General features: G+C 43.3%; 1 protein-coding gene across 10 annotated transcripts in view; it reads left to right on the top strand.

Annotated features, from left to right (window-relative positions):
• The window catches only part of Clec16a (C-type lectin domain containing 16A), a 228,509-nt gene extending 209,403 nt beyond the window's left edge, over positions 1-19,106 (top strand). For 7 of the 10 annotated variants that reach the window (XM_040748092.1, XM_040748094.1, XM_040748093.1 and 4 more), the window contains one exon: positions 791-3,865. In XM_040748092.1, coding sequence (XP_040604026.1) covers positions 791-1,146 — 356 coding nt within the window. In that variant the 3' untranslated portion in view covers positions 1,147-3,865. Of the gene's footprint in view, positions 1-790; positions 3,866-15,381; positions 16,008-17,218 lie in introns of those variants that run through there. The other 3 variants (XR_005878100.1, XM_040748096.1, XM_040748095.1) reach the window with 3 other exon arrangements.
• Positions 19,107-20,303: the final 1,197 nt, after the last annotated feature.

Raw genomic sequence — 20,303 nt, 5'->3', positions numbered from 1 at the left:
CCCATTCAGATATGAGTGTGCAGCCCAAATGGCACTCCCAGCACTTACTCTCGGGGTCTGAAAGTGCCTAACCTCTGCAGTCCTGGATGGCATTTCCCTTGAATGCCAAGCATTCCTGACTGACTCATCATTGAAAAGCAAGTGACCATGGTCTGTCTATGGGCTAATTGGGGGTTATAAAGTACCAAAACAAAACAACAACAACAACCAGCTGTTGTACATCTAGTGGAGGCTATGGCTCTTCCTCTTGGCCCTGGTGGGAAACTTCTGACAGTCGTGGCCCATCCCTTGGTGGATGCTAACTCAGTGCTTGCAGAAGGCAAAGGCAAACCATGGTACAAGATTTTAGAAACTAGAAAGTTCTACCATTTTTTAATATTGCACTGAACTCCTTGGAAAATATCTCCAAATGTACCCTCTAAAAATAGCCTGGAATTGATGATATGCCTGTTTGCTTTCCATTTATGTGTTTGTCATCAGGCAGCCTCACCCTGCACACAAAGCCTGCCCAGGCCACTTTCACCTTCAGTATCACCATGTTGATGTCACACAAGGTCTGAATTTTTCCCTGCTGTCACCAGTCAGGCACCCAGGATCCTGACACACTATCCCTAAGTACGATGAGACTTACTAGCTTCTGGGTCCCCAAAAGGAGTAGGTGGAGCCAGGCCACGCCCTAATACCAGCAGTCTCCCCACAGGTTTTTCTGCCTTGATGCAGGAAGGAGTGGTGGGTGCTAGCTGATTACAGTGTCACCAGAGCTGAGAGTATCTCTGTTTTTCTTCCCTAGATGCCCCCACAACTCCAGAACAGCCTCAGCCTCACCTTCTAGACCAGTCAGTGATTGTGAATGAAATGGATGTCAACTCCAAGCCCAGCAAAAACTTGACCAGGAGTTCTGAGGTGGAGACCATGCACCTGTCCCCCAGCCTTCTCCCCGCCCAGCAGCCCACGATCTCCTTGCTCTATGAGGACACTGCTGACACACTGAGCGTTGAGTCACTGACCCTTGTGCCCCCGGTCGATCCCCACAGCCTCCGAGCCCTCACTGGCATCCCCCAGCCCTCCACACTGGCTGCAGCAGGCCCAGAGACCGCAGATGAGGATACTGTATACCCAGAGCCTGCGAGCCCCACAGAGCCCTGAGTGGACATCCAAGGATCTCCTTTTGTGTATGCAGCCCACTGGTAGGGACCCCAGTGCAGTTTGTGACTGCAGGACACATTGGGAGCAGCCACAGTTCTCCATGGCCTTGGAAACTGTCCCTGACACCTCTCCCTGCAAGACAGTCATGTACCATTGGAGTTTCTCATTTGCTCTGACCTCTTCCTGAGCAGGCTGGGATCCCAGAGACAGCCTCCTGTGTACTGATGACGGCATTGACCACCTCAGAGGGGTCCGGGACCCTGTCTCTATCTGACAGCCCCGGGTAGCACCCTCCTTCAGGCAGCTCCCTTGTTTTTACTACCAGTGTGCACAGGCGTGGACAAGGTTACTTCGGGTAGAACTCTGTAGAGAAACACCTAGATAAACATCTCTTTTGGGCTATTTATTTCTGGTTTTGGCAAAAGGTGAAGAGATTTATTTTAAAAGAATATTTGAGGGGAGGGGCAAAAAGAAAAAATTCTCAACCATAAGGCTCCACGTCACATTGGAAGTGCCAGCCATTAAGGTTCCCGGTATGTAGAACTTGTCCATGTTTTTATTCTGAAGTTGTGGGTGTCACTTCCTCTGTTCTCCTGAATGATTCTTGTTTCTCTGTCCCCAATTCTATAAGCCTGTGGCGTAACAAATTCTCCCTAAAACATTCAGATACTTCTGAACAGACCATGTGGAATGAGAAGGCCAGCTTCTGTTCTGTCACGTGACCTGGGTAACATCCTCTCCCTGCTTAGGACACCACATAGGCACAGTTTCCAGCAGGCTTGCTGCCTTCTCTCTTCAGCCAAGAAAGATCCATTGGGACCATGGAGGTCCTAGTCCAAGTGGCCATGACAGGAGTCAATGGATTTAAGGCACAGAAAGTCATCCTCAGATGTGATCAACTCCCCAGTAGGCATATGGATGCCCAACCAGGCGTTCAGCTGCAAGTCAAGTGACCTAAAAGCAGAATCTTTCCTCCCCTGCCCATTGCTGCCACTGCCACACAGTTTGTTTCAGTTTGAAAACCCCATACTTCTGGGCATGTGTCAGCTGTTCCATCAGCCCCAACTTTCCTTTGCACTCAGCCAGCCAGATCGCCACCCATGGCTCCATGACAAGACCTTCTGTGGCTTTCCTGCCAGTGCGGGCGCACCCATGTCAGTATCCACCAGAGACTAACCACAGATCCCCTGGGAGGCATGTCATTATCTGCCCATCAGAAGTCTTTGCCATCTTTGTTCAGCCCACTTCCCTGCAGCTCTGGTGCTCCCTGGGAGGGGAGTGGTGCCTGTGTGGACTACCCGCCTGGTCTTTAAAAGAACTCTGGTGGGCATGCCCAGAGGCAGAAGCTCCAAAGGCCGTGACAAGGAAAGATGTGCCAGGAGCCTTAGCAGACCGCCAGGAAAAGGAGAAAAGTGATAGACACTGGAAAGAAGGGCTCTCTGGGCCCCCGCAGCCAACCCTGGGTATTTCTTGGTCATTTGCAGGGAGGGGTAGACAGAGGAGCAGGTACTTTGAGTTTTGAAATGACAGTTACTAGGTCAGCATAAATGTTATAAAATACAAGTGACTCTCCAGCTTGCGATGTGGCCATGAGAAAAATGCCTGCAACCACCCTAACCCACCCATGCAGGTGGACCCCACCCCCCTGTGACCAGCCTCTTCTCTGTGATCAGGAGTTTCCAAGGAAGGGAAAAGACCATGACCAAGGTGGTCAGCACACCCTGAAAGGGCAGCTGCTATGTAATACTCACCAAGGACAAACCTGTCCCTGCAGCTTGTAAGACTGTTCCCAAAGGCTTCCTACAACCAGGCGCTCAGGGGTGCCTCCAGGTGAGCAGAAGTGAACTTCCTGTGAACAAAGCTCCCTGGCCCAGTGCTGATGAGGGAGGGGGTACTGGAGGAAGCAACTGGCCAGAGCACTTCTGCATCTAGGTCTTGGTGGCAATGGGCACAACCCAATCCTCAGGAGCACTCTTCTAACTCAGCAACTGCTCTCCAGAGAGAAGATACTGGGTCTCCCACGGTCAGCAGTGGGAGGTAGAGCAGAAGGGTACCACAGCTTCTGACCTGGAGGTCCTAGAGTCAGCTTCAAAACCATTAGTCCCATCTCCAAGGCCATGCACACCATTCCTGTCCTGCTCTCTCTCCCTTCTGTCACTGCCATGGGACAGACGAGCAGAACTGGCCACACACACCCCACATTTCAGCTTTGACCGTCACAATAGAGAAATGCAGTACTGCTCCTATTTGAAGGCTCGGGCAGGCAGGACACTTCCCACAGGTCAGACTGTGGTGGTGAGTTCCCAGGGTGGTGGAAGAAGCTTCCAGAGCTGACCCTCTGCTGTTGCACCCCGCCTAGCCACCCACCCAGATACTTGCATGGCCAGGGGCTGGACAGCTACATCCCTCCTAAGGATGGTGCTGGCCTCCAAAATGCACACTTGTAAATATGGCAGAGGTAAACCAGGTCTGCTCTTGTAGATGCAATAAATACTTCATGCAGTACCAATGGGCAGAAGGCTAAATGCTTCCTCCCTCTCTCAGAGCTGAAGCAGAGAGACTCTTGCAAAGTGGGGGCAGGGCTGGAAAGCTCTGGCCAGGGAAGTGCTTGCTTCTGCCAGCAGGATTTAGACTTTGTGGGGACTGAACCCGGGTGGGGCATGAAAGCTAGAACTTCCTTGTAAATTGCAACTTGGCAATAAAAAGCAAAACCAATGGACCAGGAGTGTGACCTGCTGTTCCTCAGCACAGGGGCAGGAGACTGCCATGGGGAGGGTCATCAAACCCCTTGACCTGTCACCACCAATCAAGCGGAACAAAAGGACTGGAGACCTCCCTGCCATCTCAACTCTGCTGAGGTAGTTCTGGGAGCATTCCTATCTGAGGGCCTACCCACAAAGAGGGACAGGGTCTTGGGTGTGCTCTTCCTCAGCTGCTCCAAGTCTGCTGCTCTCCATCATGTGATATGAGCTAGTGTGGCCCTGCCTGTCAGGATAGCGCAGGAAAGGCTCCCCATCTGGTAAAGCCAGGTGACACTGATGGTCACAATTCCTGCTCACCCCAACATGTACCAAGGTGAGCCCTGGAAATCTCTAGACCTAGACTCACGGGGTTCTTCATAGCTTCTGATGCCCCGGCTTGAAGCTAGCCCAGAAATGCCTGGGGCCACAAGGGTCTTGAGCAAACCCAAAAGAAGAAGCTGGACACTCAACCTTATACTGGGTTCTTAGAGGAGAAGTGGACCCAGCCCTGTGCTGGCAACCAGCATAGCCTCCTTCCCCTTCTGGCCTGTGGTTGTCCTAGTTCCTTGGAAGTCCAGCCATGCACAGGAGTGGGGGTGACCTCAGGATGGATAAGGACAGGAACAGCACTTGTCAGGGGGCTCAGCTGTCTCCCTACCTATCCTGGGTTTCCAAGAGCCAGGCCCTCAGGGGTGGAGAGGCCTGGGTGAGGGTAGGGGAGTCCTATCTCATGCTGTCCCCTATATACAGACAAGGGACAGGAGGTAGACCTTGTGCAGCCATCCTGATCCGAACCCTGCATGGCAGAGGTGAAGTCCCCAGGCTGGGACAGGAAGGAGGAAATTGGGCAGCACTTCACAGGCATGGACACATATTGGAATCATATGGAATTCAAGTCCAGAACTAGAAGGACTCTGGCCCCCAGACCTAGTCATCCAAACCCCTGCAGTACCCCCTCTGAGAGCCCTTAGCACTGTCTGGGAAAGTGCCCATTCAGGGAGGGCCTAGAGCCCACCTTACCTGCTGCTTACTGCCCACAGCACCCACCCACCCTCAGCTTCCTTCACCCCCACAGCAGCCCTGCTTTGGGCATGTGCATGTCTTGGTGGCTTCATGCTAGAGAAGGTACTTACTATAAGAAAACTCAGGAAGGTAGCCTCAAAGTGGGGAGAGTTAGGTGACTCCTAGTCAGTCATACTGGCTTGCTATGTGTGTGTGTGTGTGAACATGCATGCATGTATGTGGAAGGTGGAAGCCAGAGGTCAACCGTGGTTGTTGTTCCTCAGTCACAGTTGGTTTGAGACAGAAACCTTCTCTTTGCCTGGGGTTCACTGGTTTGCCTAGGCTGACTGGCCAGCAGGAAGCCTCAGGAATCTTCTCTACCTCTCCAGTGTCACCTCACCCGACTTGCATATATATATTGGTTCTGGGCATTGAACTCAGGTCCTCATGCTTACAAGGCAAGCACTTGTTCCCCAGCTCTTTATAAATTGATTCTCTCTGGAATCTGTTACAATAGAAAACTGACTGATCCCAACCAGGACTCTCCTGTGGCTGCTGTGGTTACTGGGGGCTTTCCATTCTCCTGTTGTGTCCCCACCCCAAGGCTGGAAGTGTCCCCCTGCAGATCAGCTACTGTCACTGTCTCCTTGGAGATCTTTCATAATGTGTCCTGCCCACTTCAAGCAGGAAGGACAGGTAAGGGTGACAGTATCCTGCCTGCCAGCAATCTGAGTCCCTCACTGGGGGGAAGACAGAGTCCCAAGCAGCCAGATAAGGAAAGCCCCTTCTACTTGTGTGTACTTCTTCATGGCTCTTCAGGGAACTTGGAAAGAACCCTGGAGGCCTAAAGGAGGGTGGATTTAGCATAACTAGACACTTGGGGTTTCCCAGGAATTCAATCCGGGGTACATAATGCCCAGTGGGAAGCTTTCGTGCCTTGCTCTCCCCCAGGAAGGTCATGGTGCCCCAGCATCTCCCTGCTCATAGTACTGCCACCCAGATTACAACTGTACTTACCCAGAACTAGAACCCACCACCATTAAGGCCCTAGCTACCAGGCTCTGCATAAGCCTGGCACCTGCACCTTGCCCCTCCTCTGATGCTCCCACACCCCACTCAGACTCCCTTCCTGATGCCAGCTGCACTTACCCAGACACACACCTGTGCACAAGAGTCACCTTCTCAACCTAGTGTATTGAAGTTGGAGATGGCACCTAGAGGACTCTGCTCTGCCTTGGTCCTAGGCCATGCTAGCACGCTCCTAGCGGGGTGGAAAATAGGAGTTTGTTCTCCCATGACTATAGAGGCCACAAATGCAAGCTCAAGCTCAGCACAGCTGGCACCTTCTGGAAGACAGGGGAGACCCTATTCCATGCCTTTCTCCAGTTTCTCAAGGTCTGCAAGCCTCGGTGTCCTAATGGGTGAGTCATCAGGCTCTAGGTCCTTGACCATATGGCTCTGGGTCTTCATGCCTTATAACCCTCTCCCCACCCTAAAGACAGTAGCCATGGGATGAGGACCCACCCTGATCCAGGATAACCTCATAAGATCCTCATCCTCCTGACATCTACAAAGACCCTAGTGCCAAATAGTCATGACCACAGGTTCCAGAGATTAGGACACAGACATGCCTTCCCTAGACAGTCATGGTTCTGCATGCCAACTTGTCAGGAATATGCACTGCCACACAAACAAGCTCGTAACAAACCCAGAGAACTCAACTTTTAGAGTTCTGGTGGTGGGGTTTGGGTTTGGGTTTTGTTGGGGTTTAGTGGTATATGGTATTTCTATTTATATGTGAGTGTGTGTGTGTGTGTTTTTTCATGTGTTTGCAGGTAACATGTATATTTGCATGTATGTGTATTTGTGCATGTGGAGACCAGAAGACAGCCTCAGGCATTGTTCCTCAATGTCTTATGGTTACTATTATCGTGATGAAACACCATTACCAAAGCTATTCAGGGAGGAAAGGGTTTATTCAGCTCACATTTCCACATCACTGTTCAACATCAAAGGAAGCCAGGACATGAACTCAAATAGGACAGGAACCCTGAGGTAGGAGCTGATGTAGAGGCCATGGAGGGGAGTTGCTTACTGGCTTGCTCCTCATGGCTTGTCAGCTTGCTATCTTATAGAACCCAGGACCACCAGCTCAGGGATGGCACCATCCACAATGGGCTGGACACTCCCACACCAGTTACTAATTAAGAAAATGCCCTACAGGTCTGCCTACAGTCTGATCTTATAGAGGCATTTTCTCAGTTGAGGCTCCCTCCTCTCAGATGACTTCAGCTTGAAACTAATCAGTACACTCAAGTACTGCCCACCTTAATTTTTTGCTAGAGTCTCTCACTTACCTAAAGCTCAAAAATTAGGCTAAGATGGCTGACCAGAAAGCCCCAGGCATCCTCCTTTCTCTGCCTTCACAGCACTGGGATTACAAGTGCACACCAACATGCCCAGCTTCTTTTATTTTTTTAAGTCTCTGTGTAGCACTCGCTGTCATGGAACTTGCTCTGTAGACCAGGCTGACCTCTAACTCAGAGATCTACCTGCCTCTGCCTCCTGACTGCTGGTATTAAAAGTGTTCACCATCACCCTGCTCCCAGCTTTTTTTTTTCTTTTTACTTGATGTCTTACTTAGGGATCTATTGCTATCAAGAGACACCATGACCACAGCAACTCTTATAAAGGAAAACACTTCATTGGGGCTGGCTTACAGTTCAGAGGTTTAGTCCATTATCATCATTGTCCTGGAACTTGGTGACTTTAGACAGAGATGGTACTGGAGAAAGAACTGAGAGTTCTACATCTTGACCCACAGGCAACAGGGAGTAAACTGTGTCACTGAGTGTGGCTTCAGCATAGGAGACCTCAAAGCCTACCCCTACAGTAACACATCCTCCAACAAGGCCACGCCTCCTAACAGCACCATTCCCTGTGGGCCATTTTCTTTCAACCCCCCCACACTTGTGTTCTTAGGATAAACTTAGGTTTGCATGCTTGCAAGGCAAATGCTTTACCAACTGAGCCAACTGTGCCCCAGCCCTTCCATCTTTTATCTTTAGAGAGAAGGTCCCACTGTCTACCAAGGCTGGTCTTGTACTCAAGATCCTCCTACCTCCTTCTCCCACCCCCACCTACTTAAAATTTAACCAAGTCCCATGCCTGCCCTGTCTGTTAAAGAGACTCCACATTGAAAGAGACTTGTAGCACAGGCCAGAGCTGCAAACTGGGCTCCCACCAGAGTCACCACTCCACCTGGGTAGGTTTTCTTTTCTTTTTTCCCCAAGCCTCTGAGAGAGTTTGGGATTTTCCTATTGTAGCCTCTCTAAAACAGTCTCCAGCTGCCATCCAAACTCCAAAAGTACCTGGGCTCTAAACGCCATGCAACTTACCTGACCTAGACCAGCTGGCTCTGCCTTCAGGCAGCTCCCACCATACTTGCTTCTTCCACACAATCCCGTGAGTGTTTTTCAGACAGCTGGCTCTCCTCCCCACCACACCTCTGTGGGTTGTGGGCTTTCCCTAGACCCCTCTCCTCAGGCTGCCACTCTCAGCTTAGGATTACATGCTAGCAGCTGCACCTGTCTCCATCAGTCTGCACACCGCCTGTGTTCTTCAATCAGACATGCTGCACACCAAATCTTCCTCAGCAGATTTGGTGACACAATTGGGAAATCTTAGAGAGTTAATTTTTTAAAAGGGAGTATTTTTCTCACAGTAAAAAATGGGACACACTATTACAATGGAAGGAGTTAGGTCTCTGTGATAATTTGCTGGACTGTTTGAAAATGGAACAATTAAATGAGAAGATAACTAATTTAAATGGGATTTATGTAATGTCAATTATAAACATCAGTTTTATCATTTTTGTTTTGTCACTAAAATAGTTGGTTAATATGAGTGCTAAGTTTTTATAAGTTAATATGAGACACAAGATTTTAAAAAAATTAATAAAACAGATCATAGAGATATTCAAACACAGAGGGATTTAATGGAAAACCAACTTCAGCATTGCATTTTAAGGTTAGAGAAAAACAGCCTAAGGTTTTCAAACAACCAACTTTAATTTATACAGTCACCTTACAGGAACTGCCAAATAACAGGTATTCCCAAGGCTGTGCAAGAGTTAAATAGACTCCTGTAAAAATGTTACATTTAAAGAGATTCAAGAAAGTGATAATCTCTTGGGGCATGCATTTACCTTTTGTGAAACAAATGTTAAAATCGTGATCAACTTGAAATAGAATTATCCCTCAAGACTGGAGAGACTTGGTTAAAGTGGTCTTGGAGCCTGGTTCAGTTACAATAGAGGACCTGGTGGAAAGATGAGTCTAAGACCATTGTACAACAAAGTACGGCAAGAGGTATGGAAATCTGAGACCAAATTCTTGGAGATGGAGGCTATGCTGATGTACAAATGCAATCTCTAAATGCCCTGGATTTATGTCAAACAGCACCTTTGAATGCTTGGGACAGAACTGAAGAAGTAGAAAAGAAAAGAAAATCGGGTCATTTACTAAAGTTATACAGGGCCCAAAAGAAGCCTTTATGAATTTCTTACAAAGACTGACTTCACAGTAAATAGAATGATACCAGATTCAGAAGTTAGACAAATAATAATTGAATCTCTGGCTTTTGAAAATGCTAACTGACAGTGCAAAGAGGTAATTAGACTATAAAAGGCAAGATCATCACCCTTGGAGAAATGGATCTGAGATACAATCAGTATTGAATCTCATGACCATGATGATGTGTGGATAAGAGAAGTGGTTTCCAGAGGTTTGAAGAATAATTGAAATGTCAAGTGTGATGGGTGATGTCCTTCTTTATGCTGTGAAAATATGTTTCTCTTATTGGTTGATAAATAAAGCTGTTTTGGTCAATGGACAGGCAGGATATTGTAGATGGAAATTTCCGTCCCGCCCTGTCCCATAGCCATTTAGTCCCAAATAAATAGACAGAAGCTTATACTAATTATAGGCTATTTGGCCAATGGCTTAGGCTTCTTATTAGCTACCTCTGTCTTAATTATTAACCCATTTCTATTAATCTATGTATCTCCATGTAGTCTTGGCTTACCAGAGAATTCCTGGGTGTCCTAGCTTCCCAGTAGCTACATGGCATCTTTTTTTTTTCTTTTTTCCTTTTTTTTTTGTTTTTTTTGTTTTACAAGACAGGGTTTCTCTGTATTGTTTTGGAGGCTGTTAGTCCAGCCTGGACTCAAACTCACAGAGATCCGCCTGCCTCTGCCTCCCGAGTGCTGGGATTAAAGGTGTGCACCACCACCACCCGGCCCGGCATCTTCTTGACTCCACCTGCTACCTTTCTCTATCCCTGTTTGGATTTCTTGCCTGGCTAAATCCTGTCTGTCCATTTGCCAAAGTAGCTTTATTCATCAACCAATAAGAAAAACATATATTCACAGCATATTGCCCGTCATCTCCTCTTTTCTGCCTAAACAAAAAGGAAGATTTTAACCTTAACATAGTAAAATTATGTATAACAAAACTATCAAGCAAGAACTATGGTTAACAATATTCAGTCCATTGACATTTAGCAAACTGTAAAGAAAATATTGTATTATCTATCCTATCTTTGTGAATCTATAACGTTTTATATATAACTTATCTTTTATCATAACTAAGGAAAACTGTAATCATAACTATATGTCTTCAACTCCATCAAAGACCCCAGAAGGATAATATGTAAACTCTAGAATTGATAGAGACATCTCATGACCTGGACAATCACCCAAAGTTCCTCTGTAACATAGGAGCATCCCTCTTCAGCCTATAGGCCCAGAGTGTCTGGAAGACTTTTTGGTGAAGCAGGAACCTTGAAGGGTCATTAGCAAGTTCAGCAGTTACTTCTCTTTGTAACCTGCTTGTCCAGTTTGGACAGTGTGCTATCAAGCAGTCCAGGCAAGAGCAGTTTCTTGTCTAAATAGCTATCCCTGCCATGTTGAAGGCAAACTCCATAATGAGTTTCTTCAATACCCATCTTCTTCTCTGACCTAATTGATGTTGCCAGGAGCAGTTGTGTCTCATTGTCATGAAAAATCCTAATAAACCATTTTAAATGCCATATTTTATAGGTCTTTCTCTGTATATCTAGAAAGCCTAATTAAAATAATTGTAACTTTTGGCTATTATAGGTGAATATAATCTGTATTTAACCATACATTACATTTTTAAGTGAGCTATATAGCCACAATACCTAAATAAGAGGAGAAATATATATATAACAAAATTGACCTTAAATTTGTATCAATAAACCAAAATCCATACCAATTCAAAGTGTTTATTTCTATATTATATTTCCTTTTTTAAGAAAGAGATTGACTGTGATCATTAACCATTTATAACCAACCCCATTTAAATGAAAACAAACATTTATAAACAATATTTGGGAATGTGAGCATAGTTCTCTCCAAACTGCTTCCTGCTGTTTGAAGCACTGTTAATACCAAGGGGATCCTGCGAAAACCCAGAAACCTGGCTATAATAGTCTGCAAGGCTGCATATCTCAGCTTTTTTAAATGTTAGATCACCTGGACCACTGCTTTAGGGGGTCTTGTTTAATCAAACCATATTAGTCTGGAAGGAATCCACAGCTTTTCATATTCTGTGGAAACAAAAGTAGAACCTCTTTTCCAAAGTAACATGTCCTTAGACTTAAATTTTGAAGTCAAGGCATTTTTAAAATATATAGGTTGGATTAATCCAGCAGCACCTATAATCAAATATCTTTTAGCAGCTGTTGCTCCTTCCTTAGCAGTTAAACAGTTTAAAGACAATACAATAACAGTATACTGACTTTTTGTATATATTTTATCTTTATGTAGCTTTTTTTAACTACTCTACATTCTCCCATAAGCTAAGACCATGTAGAGCTACATAGATTAATAGAAATGGGTTAATCATTAAGAGAGAGCTAGCCAATAAGAAGACTGAGCCATTGGCCAAACAGTTTATAATTAATATAAGCCTCCGTGTATTTATTTGGAACTAAATAACTGCAGGACTGGGTAGAACAGAAACTTCCATCTACCCAAGTATTTCAATTATGGCAAACAAGGTCACTTAACAATGAATTGTAGGTAGGGTGTTCATAGACACAATGTTTTTTCTAAGCATAATTCAAACAGAATTCCCTGCCCTTCTGAATTATGCAGAAGGTGTGACAAAGGCAGGCATTGGACATATGAAAGTAGGTCAACAAGGGAAAATCAAGGTAACAATGGGGAAACACTTTGAGAGGTCTCTTGCAGGCCCCATGCCAAATTCAGTTCAGTCATTTCCCATAACCATGGAGGAAACTCCTTCCCAGAGCAATTAAAGAACCTAATGTCTACTATAAGAAACCATACTGCTCTGAATAATAGGAAAGATATAGAAGAGAGAATAAAAAATTCAGGAGAAGCCATAAAGCAAATACTTTGACAAACTTGTATAAATGAACAAAGATCAAAATTAAAAATATGAATAAATGGCGTTATCATTGAAGGCCTTGTAGACACAGGTGTGGATGCCATAATAATTGCAACAGAAACTTGGCGTCCAAATTGGTCTCTTCAGGAAGTAAATATTCAGGCTTAGGAATTGGAACTTTATCTCAGATAAAACAGAGTATGAGATGGGTAGCATGTATAGGACCAGAAGGACAGAGAGGAAAGTTAAAACCATATGTGGCCACAAAGCAATGAACTTATCTGAACATGATTTGTTACAGCAATGGAATACTCAGATTAACATCCCTCCCATCTCAAAAACAAACCATAATTTAACATATGTTTCTGGGAAAAATATTAGATGGTATTATAAAGAGCAGTCATCAAACATTCAGGTTGTACGAGAACAGAGTACAACAGCTGCTGATGTTTCAAAGGCACCAACAGCCCTACCTTTAAAATGGTTGAAAGACAAACCTGTATGGGTTAAGCAATGGTCTTTAACAACAGAGAAACCGCAAGCTTTAGAAGAGCTGGTACAGGAGCAGTTAAATGCTCAGCATATAGAGGAGTCAACCAGCCCTTAGAATTATCCTGTATTTGTTATTAAAAATAAATCTGGAATATGGAGAATGGTAACAGATCTAAGAGCTGCTAATAAGGTGTTTCACCAATGGGCTCTCTACAGTCTGGAATTCCTTTTCCTTCTCTATTGCCTAAAGGATGACCTCTCATAGCTATTGATTTAAAAGATTGTTTTTTCACTGTACCTTTACAAGAAAAAGACAGAGAAAAAATTGCTTTCATGGTGCCTGCTTATAATTCTCAGCCTGTTAAAAGATATCAATGGAAGGTTCTCCCATAGGGAATGTAAAATAGTTGCACCCTGTGTCAATATTTTGTATGCCAGTCATTGGAAATAATAATTAAGCAATTTCCTCAGTCTATAATTTGCCATATAGTTATATGGACTATATTCTACTAGCTGACCCAAATGTAGATAATTTAGAAAGAATGTTTGAAAAAGTAAAGAAAAAGTTACATTGTTGGGGATTGCAAATTGCTCCTGAAAAAAATACAAAGAAAAGATTCTGTTAGCAATTTAGGATATAAAATAGGCCTACAAAAATTAGACCCCAAAAATTACAAATTAGGAGAGATCAATTGCTGACTCTTAATGACATTCAAAGATTGCTTGGAGACACTTCCTATCTAAGGCACACTATTGGAACAGAAAAATATTGAACTGAGTAATTTGTTCAAAACCTCAGACAGTGGCAAGGTCTTAAATATTCCAAGAGAATTATCAGCTGAAGCTAAGAGAGAATTGGCTTTGATGTAAAACAAATTATAGGATGCACATGTGGATTGTTTGGATCCAAAGCTTGATTATATTTTGGTTATTTTACCCTCTAAGCATTCTCCTGCAGGAATTTTAATACAGAGAGAAGATATGGATAAAAAGAATGGATCTTTTTTGTCACATAAACGGAGTAAAAAATTAAAAACTTAGGTGGAAAAGAGTTGATTCTAAAAAGGAAATTGAGACTTTGTCTATTAGAAGGAATAAACCCTACAGAAATTAGAACCTTATACTAATGATGAAATTGACAGTTTATGGACAGAAAGTGAACCTTGGCAAAGAGTTTGCAGTACTCTTTTGGTAGAGATGAACAACAAATATTCCAAAAGCAATAAATTCAATTTATAAAGAGAACTAACTGAATCCTTCCTTGCATAGTGCCGGAAATACCTATATCTGGAGCCTCTTGCATTCTATACAGATGCAAATAAATCAGGAAAGCCAGGTTACAAATCAAAAAAAAATTTAAGCAGCTCAAAGCCCATATGATCCTGTCCAAAAGGCAGAATTATATGTTAATCTCATGATACTAATGGATTTTACAGAATCTCTCAACATAGTTACTGAATTGCAATATGCAGAAAGAGTTGTTTTGCTTATTGAAACTGTTGAATTTATACCGGATGATACAGTATTGACTTTATTATTTATTCAGTTACAAGACATAATCAGGAATAGGAATCATCATATATCCAATTCCATACAGGTCTGCCAGGCTCTCAAGCACAATGTAATAATGAAATTGGTCAACTATTTATATCAAATATACTGGAGGCCTCAGAATTTCATAAAAACACCATGTCAATAGCAAAGGTTTGAAAGAATATTTTTGTATCTTGGAGCCAAAGAAATTATAAGGAAATTCCCTACTTTTTCTTTATATACCCAAACTCCACTACCAGCAAGAAATAACCCAAAGGGTAAAGGAATGAAATCTCACAGATGGATGAGTTTCATTTTGTAAAACTTGGAAAATTAAAAAAATGTACACCACACCATTGACATTTACTCAGGATTTCAATGGGAAACTGCTTTGAGTTCCAAAAAAGCTGATTCTGTAATCACACATTTGTTAGAAGTTATGGCCATCATCGAACTATCTGTACAAATTAAGACTGACGATGCTCCAGCATATGTCTCTAGTAAAATGAAACAGTGTTTTGCTTATTACAATGTAAAGCATGTTATAAGTATACCACACAATCCTACAGGTCAGGCAGTTAAACTCTAAAGGATATAGAAAGGGACAATAAAGACCCCCAGAAATAGATTGCATAATGCTTTATTAACTTTGAATTTTCTGAATGCTAATGAGAAAGAAATAATAGCTGTGGAGAGACTTGTATAATAGAAAAAACTACAGAATTAAATCAGCCTGTATACTTGAAAATTGTGCTGACCTCAGAATGGAAACTAGAACATGTATTACTTTGGGAAAGGGGTTTCCATGGGAGAAGAAAAACTGTGGATACCATCAAAATTGATAAAGATTAGATTTCAACAAGAGACACCCCTTGATTAGAAGAAGTGATAGTTAATCATACAATATGCCCATTCAATCTAAACTAACCTATAAAACTAACAAATGATTTTCATTTGATCAGATATAACTTGCCATAAGGGATATAACTTTCAATTAGGGTTGGAAAAGTGTTTTGTTTTTTTCTTTTCAGGAGAATGTAGGCATCCAGCTAAGGAATCTGAAGACCACTGGACATGAGACAAGTGAAGATAAAGGACAACTCATCCAGGAAAAATGTCCCCCAAAAAGGTTAATTTGACCTATTAGTATATCACATCTCCAACAGAATACAATTTCATACATCTTCCCAAATGTTAGTTTTTGCTTTTCTCTGCAGACATAGTCTTTTTTGTAGTACCAGTCCAATTAAAAATTAAATCTGGCTTTGGAGTTGGAATGTGGGTCTCTCCTCTAAACCCAAGCATGTTTGTTAAAGTAGAATTCAAAATCTCTGTCTCATGTCAGAAGAGCCACCTAATATGGGACAGAAAAAAATTATCGGAATATTATATTGCCACTAATCTCATATGATGTCAAAATTCATAAAATTAATGTATATTTTAACTTTTGTAATGATATTAATGGTAATATAGAGTAATAATTAATTCTAGAAAAAGGCTCCATAGCTTCCTGCACATGATTTTGGATTTGAGTCTCTATCAGGTAACAAGGAATTAAGTTTTTGTACTCTGGATGTACATAACAAATATTGATCCTTTAGCCTTTTTGAGATCTTATGTACATGACATTTAAAATGTTTAAGTTTTCTGCAGTGAACCATGACCATGTCTAACACCGACTTTTGAAGTCTCCAAAAGAATGATGGGTCCCACAATATTGATTCCACCAGAACTATGATAATAGCACTAAGCTGAAAAACACCACCAAAAGATTGGCTTTGGACTATAAACTGCTCAGAACAATTTCGAGGTGACTAACTGAGATGATCTAGCCTCACAGACTACTCTAGCCAGGACTTGAGACAAGCCCTGCACTGTCCCATTATGCAGAGACTGGACAACGAACGATACAGTTTCCTCTCCCAGGACTTGACAATTAACCCGAATTTTTCTTTTCAGGTTCCCCTAAAGATGTCATCACCCCCAGACAACAGGAAGTAAATTTAATACTACAGCACCCACATACCCAAGAGGTGGGGTGGGTGGTCTTAGTCATTCAATGGGTTATGGATATGTGTCATTGTTTAGGGTGGTTGGTTACAAGTTGTTATGACTAATGGTCAGGAAATAGTTCAACAAATGAGATTAGATTCAGAGTTCTTGTTTTGAAAGGAAAAAAGGGGAATATGGATAGGATAGTATAAAAAGGGTAGATTATTGAATCTACTATGGAAAGAAAAAGGAGGAATATAGAAACAGAATAAAAAGGTGGATGATTGAATCTACTTTTTTTTAAAAGATATATTTATTTATTACATATACAGTGTTCTGCCTACATGCCAGAAGAGGGCACCAGATTGAATTGTAGATGGTTGTGAGCCACCATGTGGTTGCTGGGAATTGAACTCAGGACCTCTGAAAGTGTAGTCAGTGCTCTTAACCTCTGAGCCATCTTTCCAGCCCCCATTGAATCTACTTTTAAACCCAAAAAATCAACTACTAGTTTTAAATATTTTCTATTGACTTGGATTTTTTGTACATTGATACAAAGTTGAGATTATTTTTACTAGAACATACTCTACATACACTTCTAATCTTTTTCAAGGTATTATACTTATGCAACTCATTTAACAATGTAATGCAAAATTTTTAGCCCTTGAAACTAATTATTACCAACTATTTAGGTTAAAAAGAAAATGCAGGTTAGTAATTAGTCAACCATTACAATCAAACTTGTAGTCATATTAGATGCATCTTCAAGGTCATAGATACATTTTAGACAGACAGATCATTTCAAAAACTCAGAGATCTGAAAAATAGGCATTTAAGATATTTTAATAATATGGGTTCTTTTTCTTTTTGTGACAGTGAGACATGTCTGCTCCTGGCAGCACCAAGCTACTTCAGAGCAGATGATGGGCATCCAAGGAACTCCACATGGAGTTTACTTACCTTGTGGCAAAAGTAAGCCACTGGGCAAGAAGTGCCCTTTCCTTGACCGCTGACAGCACGCTGTCCAAATTGGACAAGCAGGACACCAAAGACAGTGACTGCCAAACCTTCCCAAGACAAAGTAGGCCAGTCCTTCAAAAATCCTGCTTCACAGAAAGCAGTCAAAAGTCTGTCAAATATGTTAACCCTGTAGGCCAAAGATGGCTGCCCCAATATTGCAAAGGAACCTTGGATGACTGTCCAGGAGTCAACTTTTTCTGTCATTTCTCACTTTTTTTGGAAGTCACTTTCTTGCACTTTCTACTTATTCAGTTAGTACTGTTTCCTTCTCGGTCTCTGATGGAGTCGAAGAGTTTTCTCATTACCAGATTCAGAAAAGAAATTCACTAAAGAAAGGAGACGTGTATAAGGTTAAGAGACATAAAAATATAGTTTTGGTAATGCAAGTTAGAATAGAAAGTGAATTAAATACAACCTCTTGGACTCACCAAGACAGGATAGATATGAAGTATCTTCTCTGAATTTGTCAATTTTTATTGGAGTAGACAATGTTGATGTATTTATTGCCTGTATATATTGCATATAGTTTTTCTTGTATTAGTTATAACCTTTTTTATTTTAGACAAAAAATGGAAAAATGTAGGTTGAATATCTTGTTTATACTCTAACAAATAAAGGTAGCCTGAAAATCAGAAGGTAGAGATCTGGAGGTCTGTGCAGACAGACAGGAAGTGAGATGGCTGGGAAGAGAGAGGAAGAGATAAGGTGAGAGGAGACAGGAGCTCAGTCTCTTTTTGGCTGGGAAGTTGAGTAGGTAAGGTGGCTATGGTTTTTCTCCTTCATCTCTCTGATCTCTCAGCATTTTCCCAATATCTGACTCTGGGCTTTTATTATTAAGGCCTATTAGAACTCGTGTTACACAGTGGGACTCTACTAGATCCCTGTTCTTGTGGTTCAAGAAGTCAACTCAGGACTGTCAGATGCAAGGCAATGTTCTGGCACAGCTTGCAGGAAACAGCATGCCATGAGCTATGTCGGCTCCCCTCTAACAGAGTGCCCCAATTCTGCCAGGCCACGAGTGACCAAGTCTATTGATAGAATATCCGAGAACCTGATGTGTGACATTCTGTACCTGGAAGATGAATGGACAAGGCCAGTCTTTGGCTGGATCCTAAATTCTCAACCTGAGTTCTCATGTGTCTTAATGCCCATGACATCCCAGCTTTTGGCCTCATTCACTTAGATTAACACTGCTATTATCCAGGCCTTCTCCAGCCCAGCCAGCAACTGCTGGAAGAATTTTCCAGAGTCTGCTTGCCAGGGAAGATGCATTGGAAAGCTTTCCTTTTTCATCTTTAAAGATTCTGTGTTCCCCAGGCCATGCTCATTTGAAGGCAGTACTTGTAAGGGGAAAGGGTTCAGCCAATGAAACACACCCTGAGCAGAGCCAAAGAAATACATCCTGATCCTGAAATCAGTGCCAAAGAAACACACTTTTTCCCTAGAATCAGAGCCAGTGAAAGAAATACACACTGGCCCTGAAATTAGAGCCAAAAGGCTAAAAAGGACCAGAGAAAGAAACACACTTTGGTCCTGAAACCTGAGCCAAATCTGCCCCTGAGCAGAAAACTAACCAGTCCCTGAGCATGAGATCTAGCCAATCCCTGGAAACCTCCCTGGAAAAACTACCCTCTAAGAATCCCTATGTCTGTTCAGCTTGTGACTGCCCAGCCGTCCTTTGCCACCATGGCAAAGGGCAGTCACTCTCCTGGATTCTTTCCTCCCAATAAATCTTTTGAATGAGGTTTGGGTGAGACCTTCTTTCACAGGAATGGAGCACAGGAGAGAAGTAACAACTTTTTGCTGGAGCCAGAGCAGAGTAGAGCAGGGCAGGGCTGTAACACTTTTGTGGGGGAAATCATCCCCTAGTGAATTGGAGTTGTTACACTCCAGGAGACGGGTAGCCAAACTGTACAACTTGGCTGGGGAAGCCCTCCCTTGCTTGTGCAGAGCTGTTACACTGGGAAGCTCTTCCCCCGGAGCAGGGATATAAGCTGCTACACTTACTGTGACATGTGGTATTCTGTGGCTCCTGAGTGCCAGAATACTTTTCCATCTGAGCTGTAACACTCAGTATTCTGACTCCAAAGTGCCAGAATCCCTTTCCATCTGAGCCACCATAATGCTTACAGTACTAGCTCCAGAAACAGTCAGTGCAGTCCTGTCCCATGCTTAAGACCCAATGGCCCGAAGGAAGTGGCTAAGCAAAGTTCAGCTTCTCAGCAGAGGGTGGGTCTCTCCCTGGCAGGGCCTTGTTTGTGCATGTGACATGGAGCAGGTCATTGCTCAGACTAGCACCTTAACCTAGAACCAACTAGACACGTAAGATCTGAAGAATCCCTGCCCAAGCTGTGATCCCAGCCACTCAGGAGGCTAAGGCAGGGAATCACTGGTCGAAGGCCAGCCTGGGTAACTTAGTAGGACTCTATCTCAAAGAAAAATAAAATCAATCTGGAAATGTAGCTCATGGATAAGCACTTTACCTAGCATACCTCAGAGGAGGAGTTTCTCCTGTCACCCAGGGTCACAGTCAGATGGACACCAGGACCTTAAAGTTTCTGAGAATACTCTGTGTGGTCTAGGCAGGCTAAGTCATAATCACCCTTCCTCATTCACCCCTACCTGCCAGATTGCTGGGATCGAAGTGGGTGGGGGAGGCAGCGGTCCTGGTTTCCTTAAAGTGTGCCTGGACTGGGTTACAACTGCCCAGATTTCTGCTGTAGTTTTACTTCAGAGTACACCTGTGGGAAGGCTCTAGAAGAGATGAACACTTGACTAAAGGATGGTGTGGGTGTTACCCAAGCCCTAAGACTCAGAAGTAATCCCCATCCTCCTTCATCTGGGATATCAGTGCTCTCAGGCCTTAGGCCCTTTAGCTTGGCCTATGATACCACAGCAGCTCTTCTGGGCATTTGCCTTACTTGGCTTCTTGACTTCCATA

The sequence above is a fragment of the Mesocricetus auratus genome, unplaced genomic scaffold, assembly GCF_017639785.1.
Source record: "Mesocricetus auratus isolate SY011 unplaced genomic scaffold, BCM_Maur_2.0 Super-Scaffold_100007, whole genome shotgun sequence".
Classification (NCBI taxonomy): Eukaryota; Metazoa; Chordata; class Mammalia; order Rodentia; family Cricetidae; genus Mesocricetus; species Mesocricetus auratus.
This window is presented reverse-complemented; position numbering and strand designations above follow the sequence as displayed.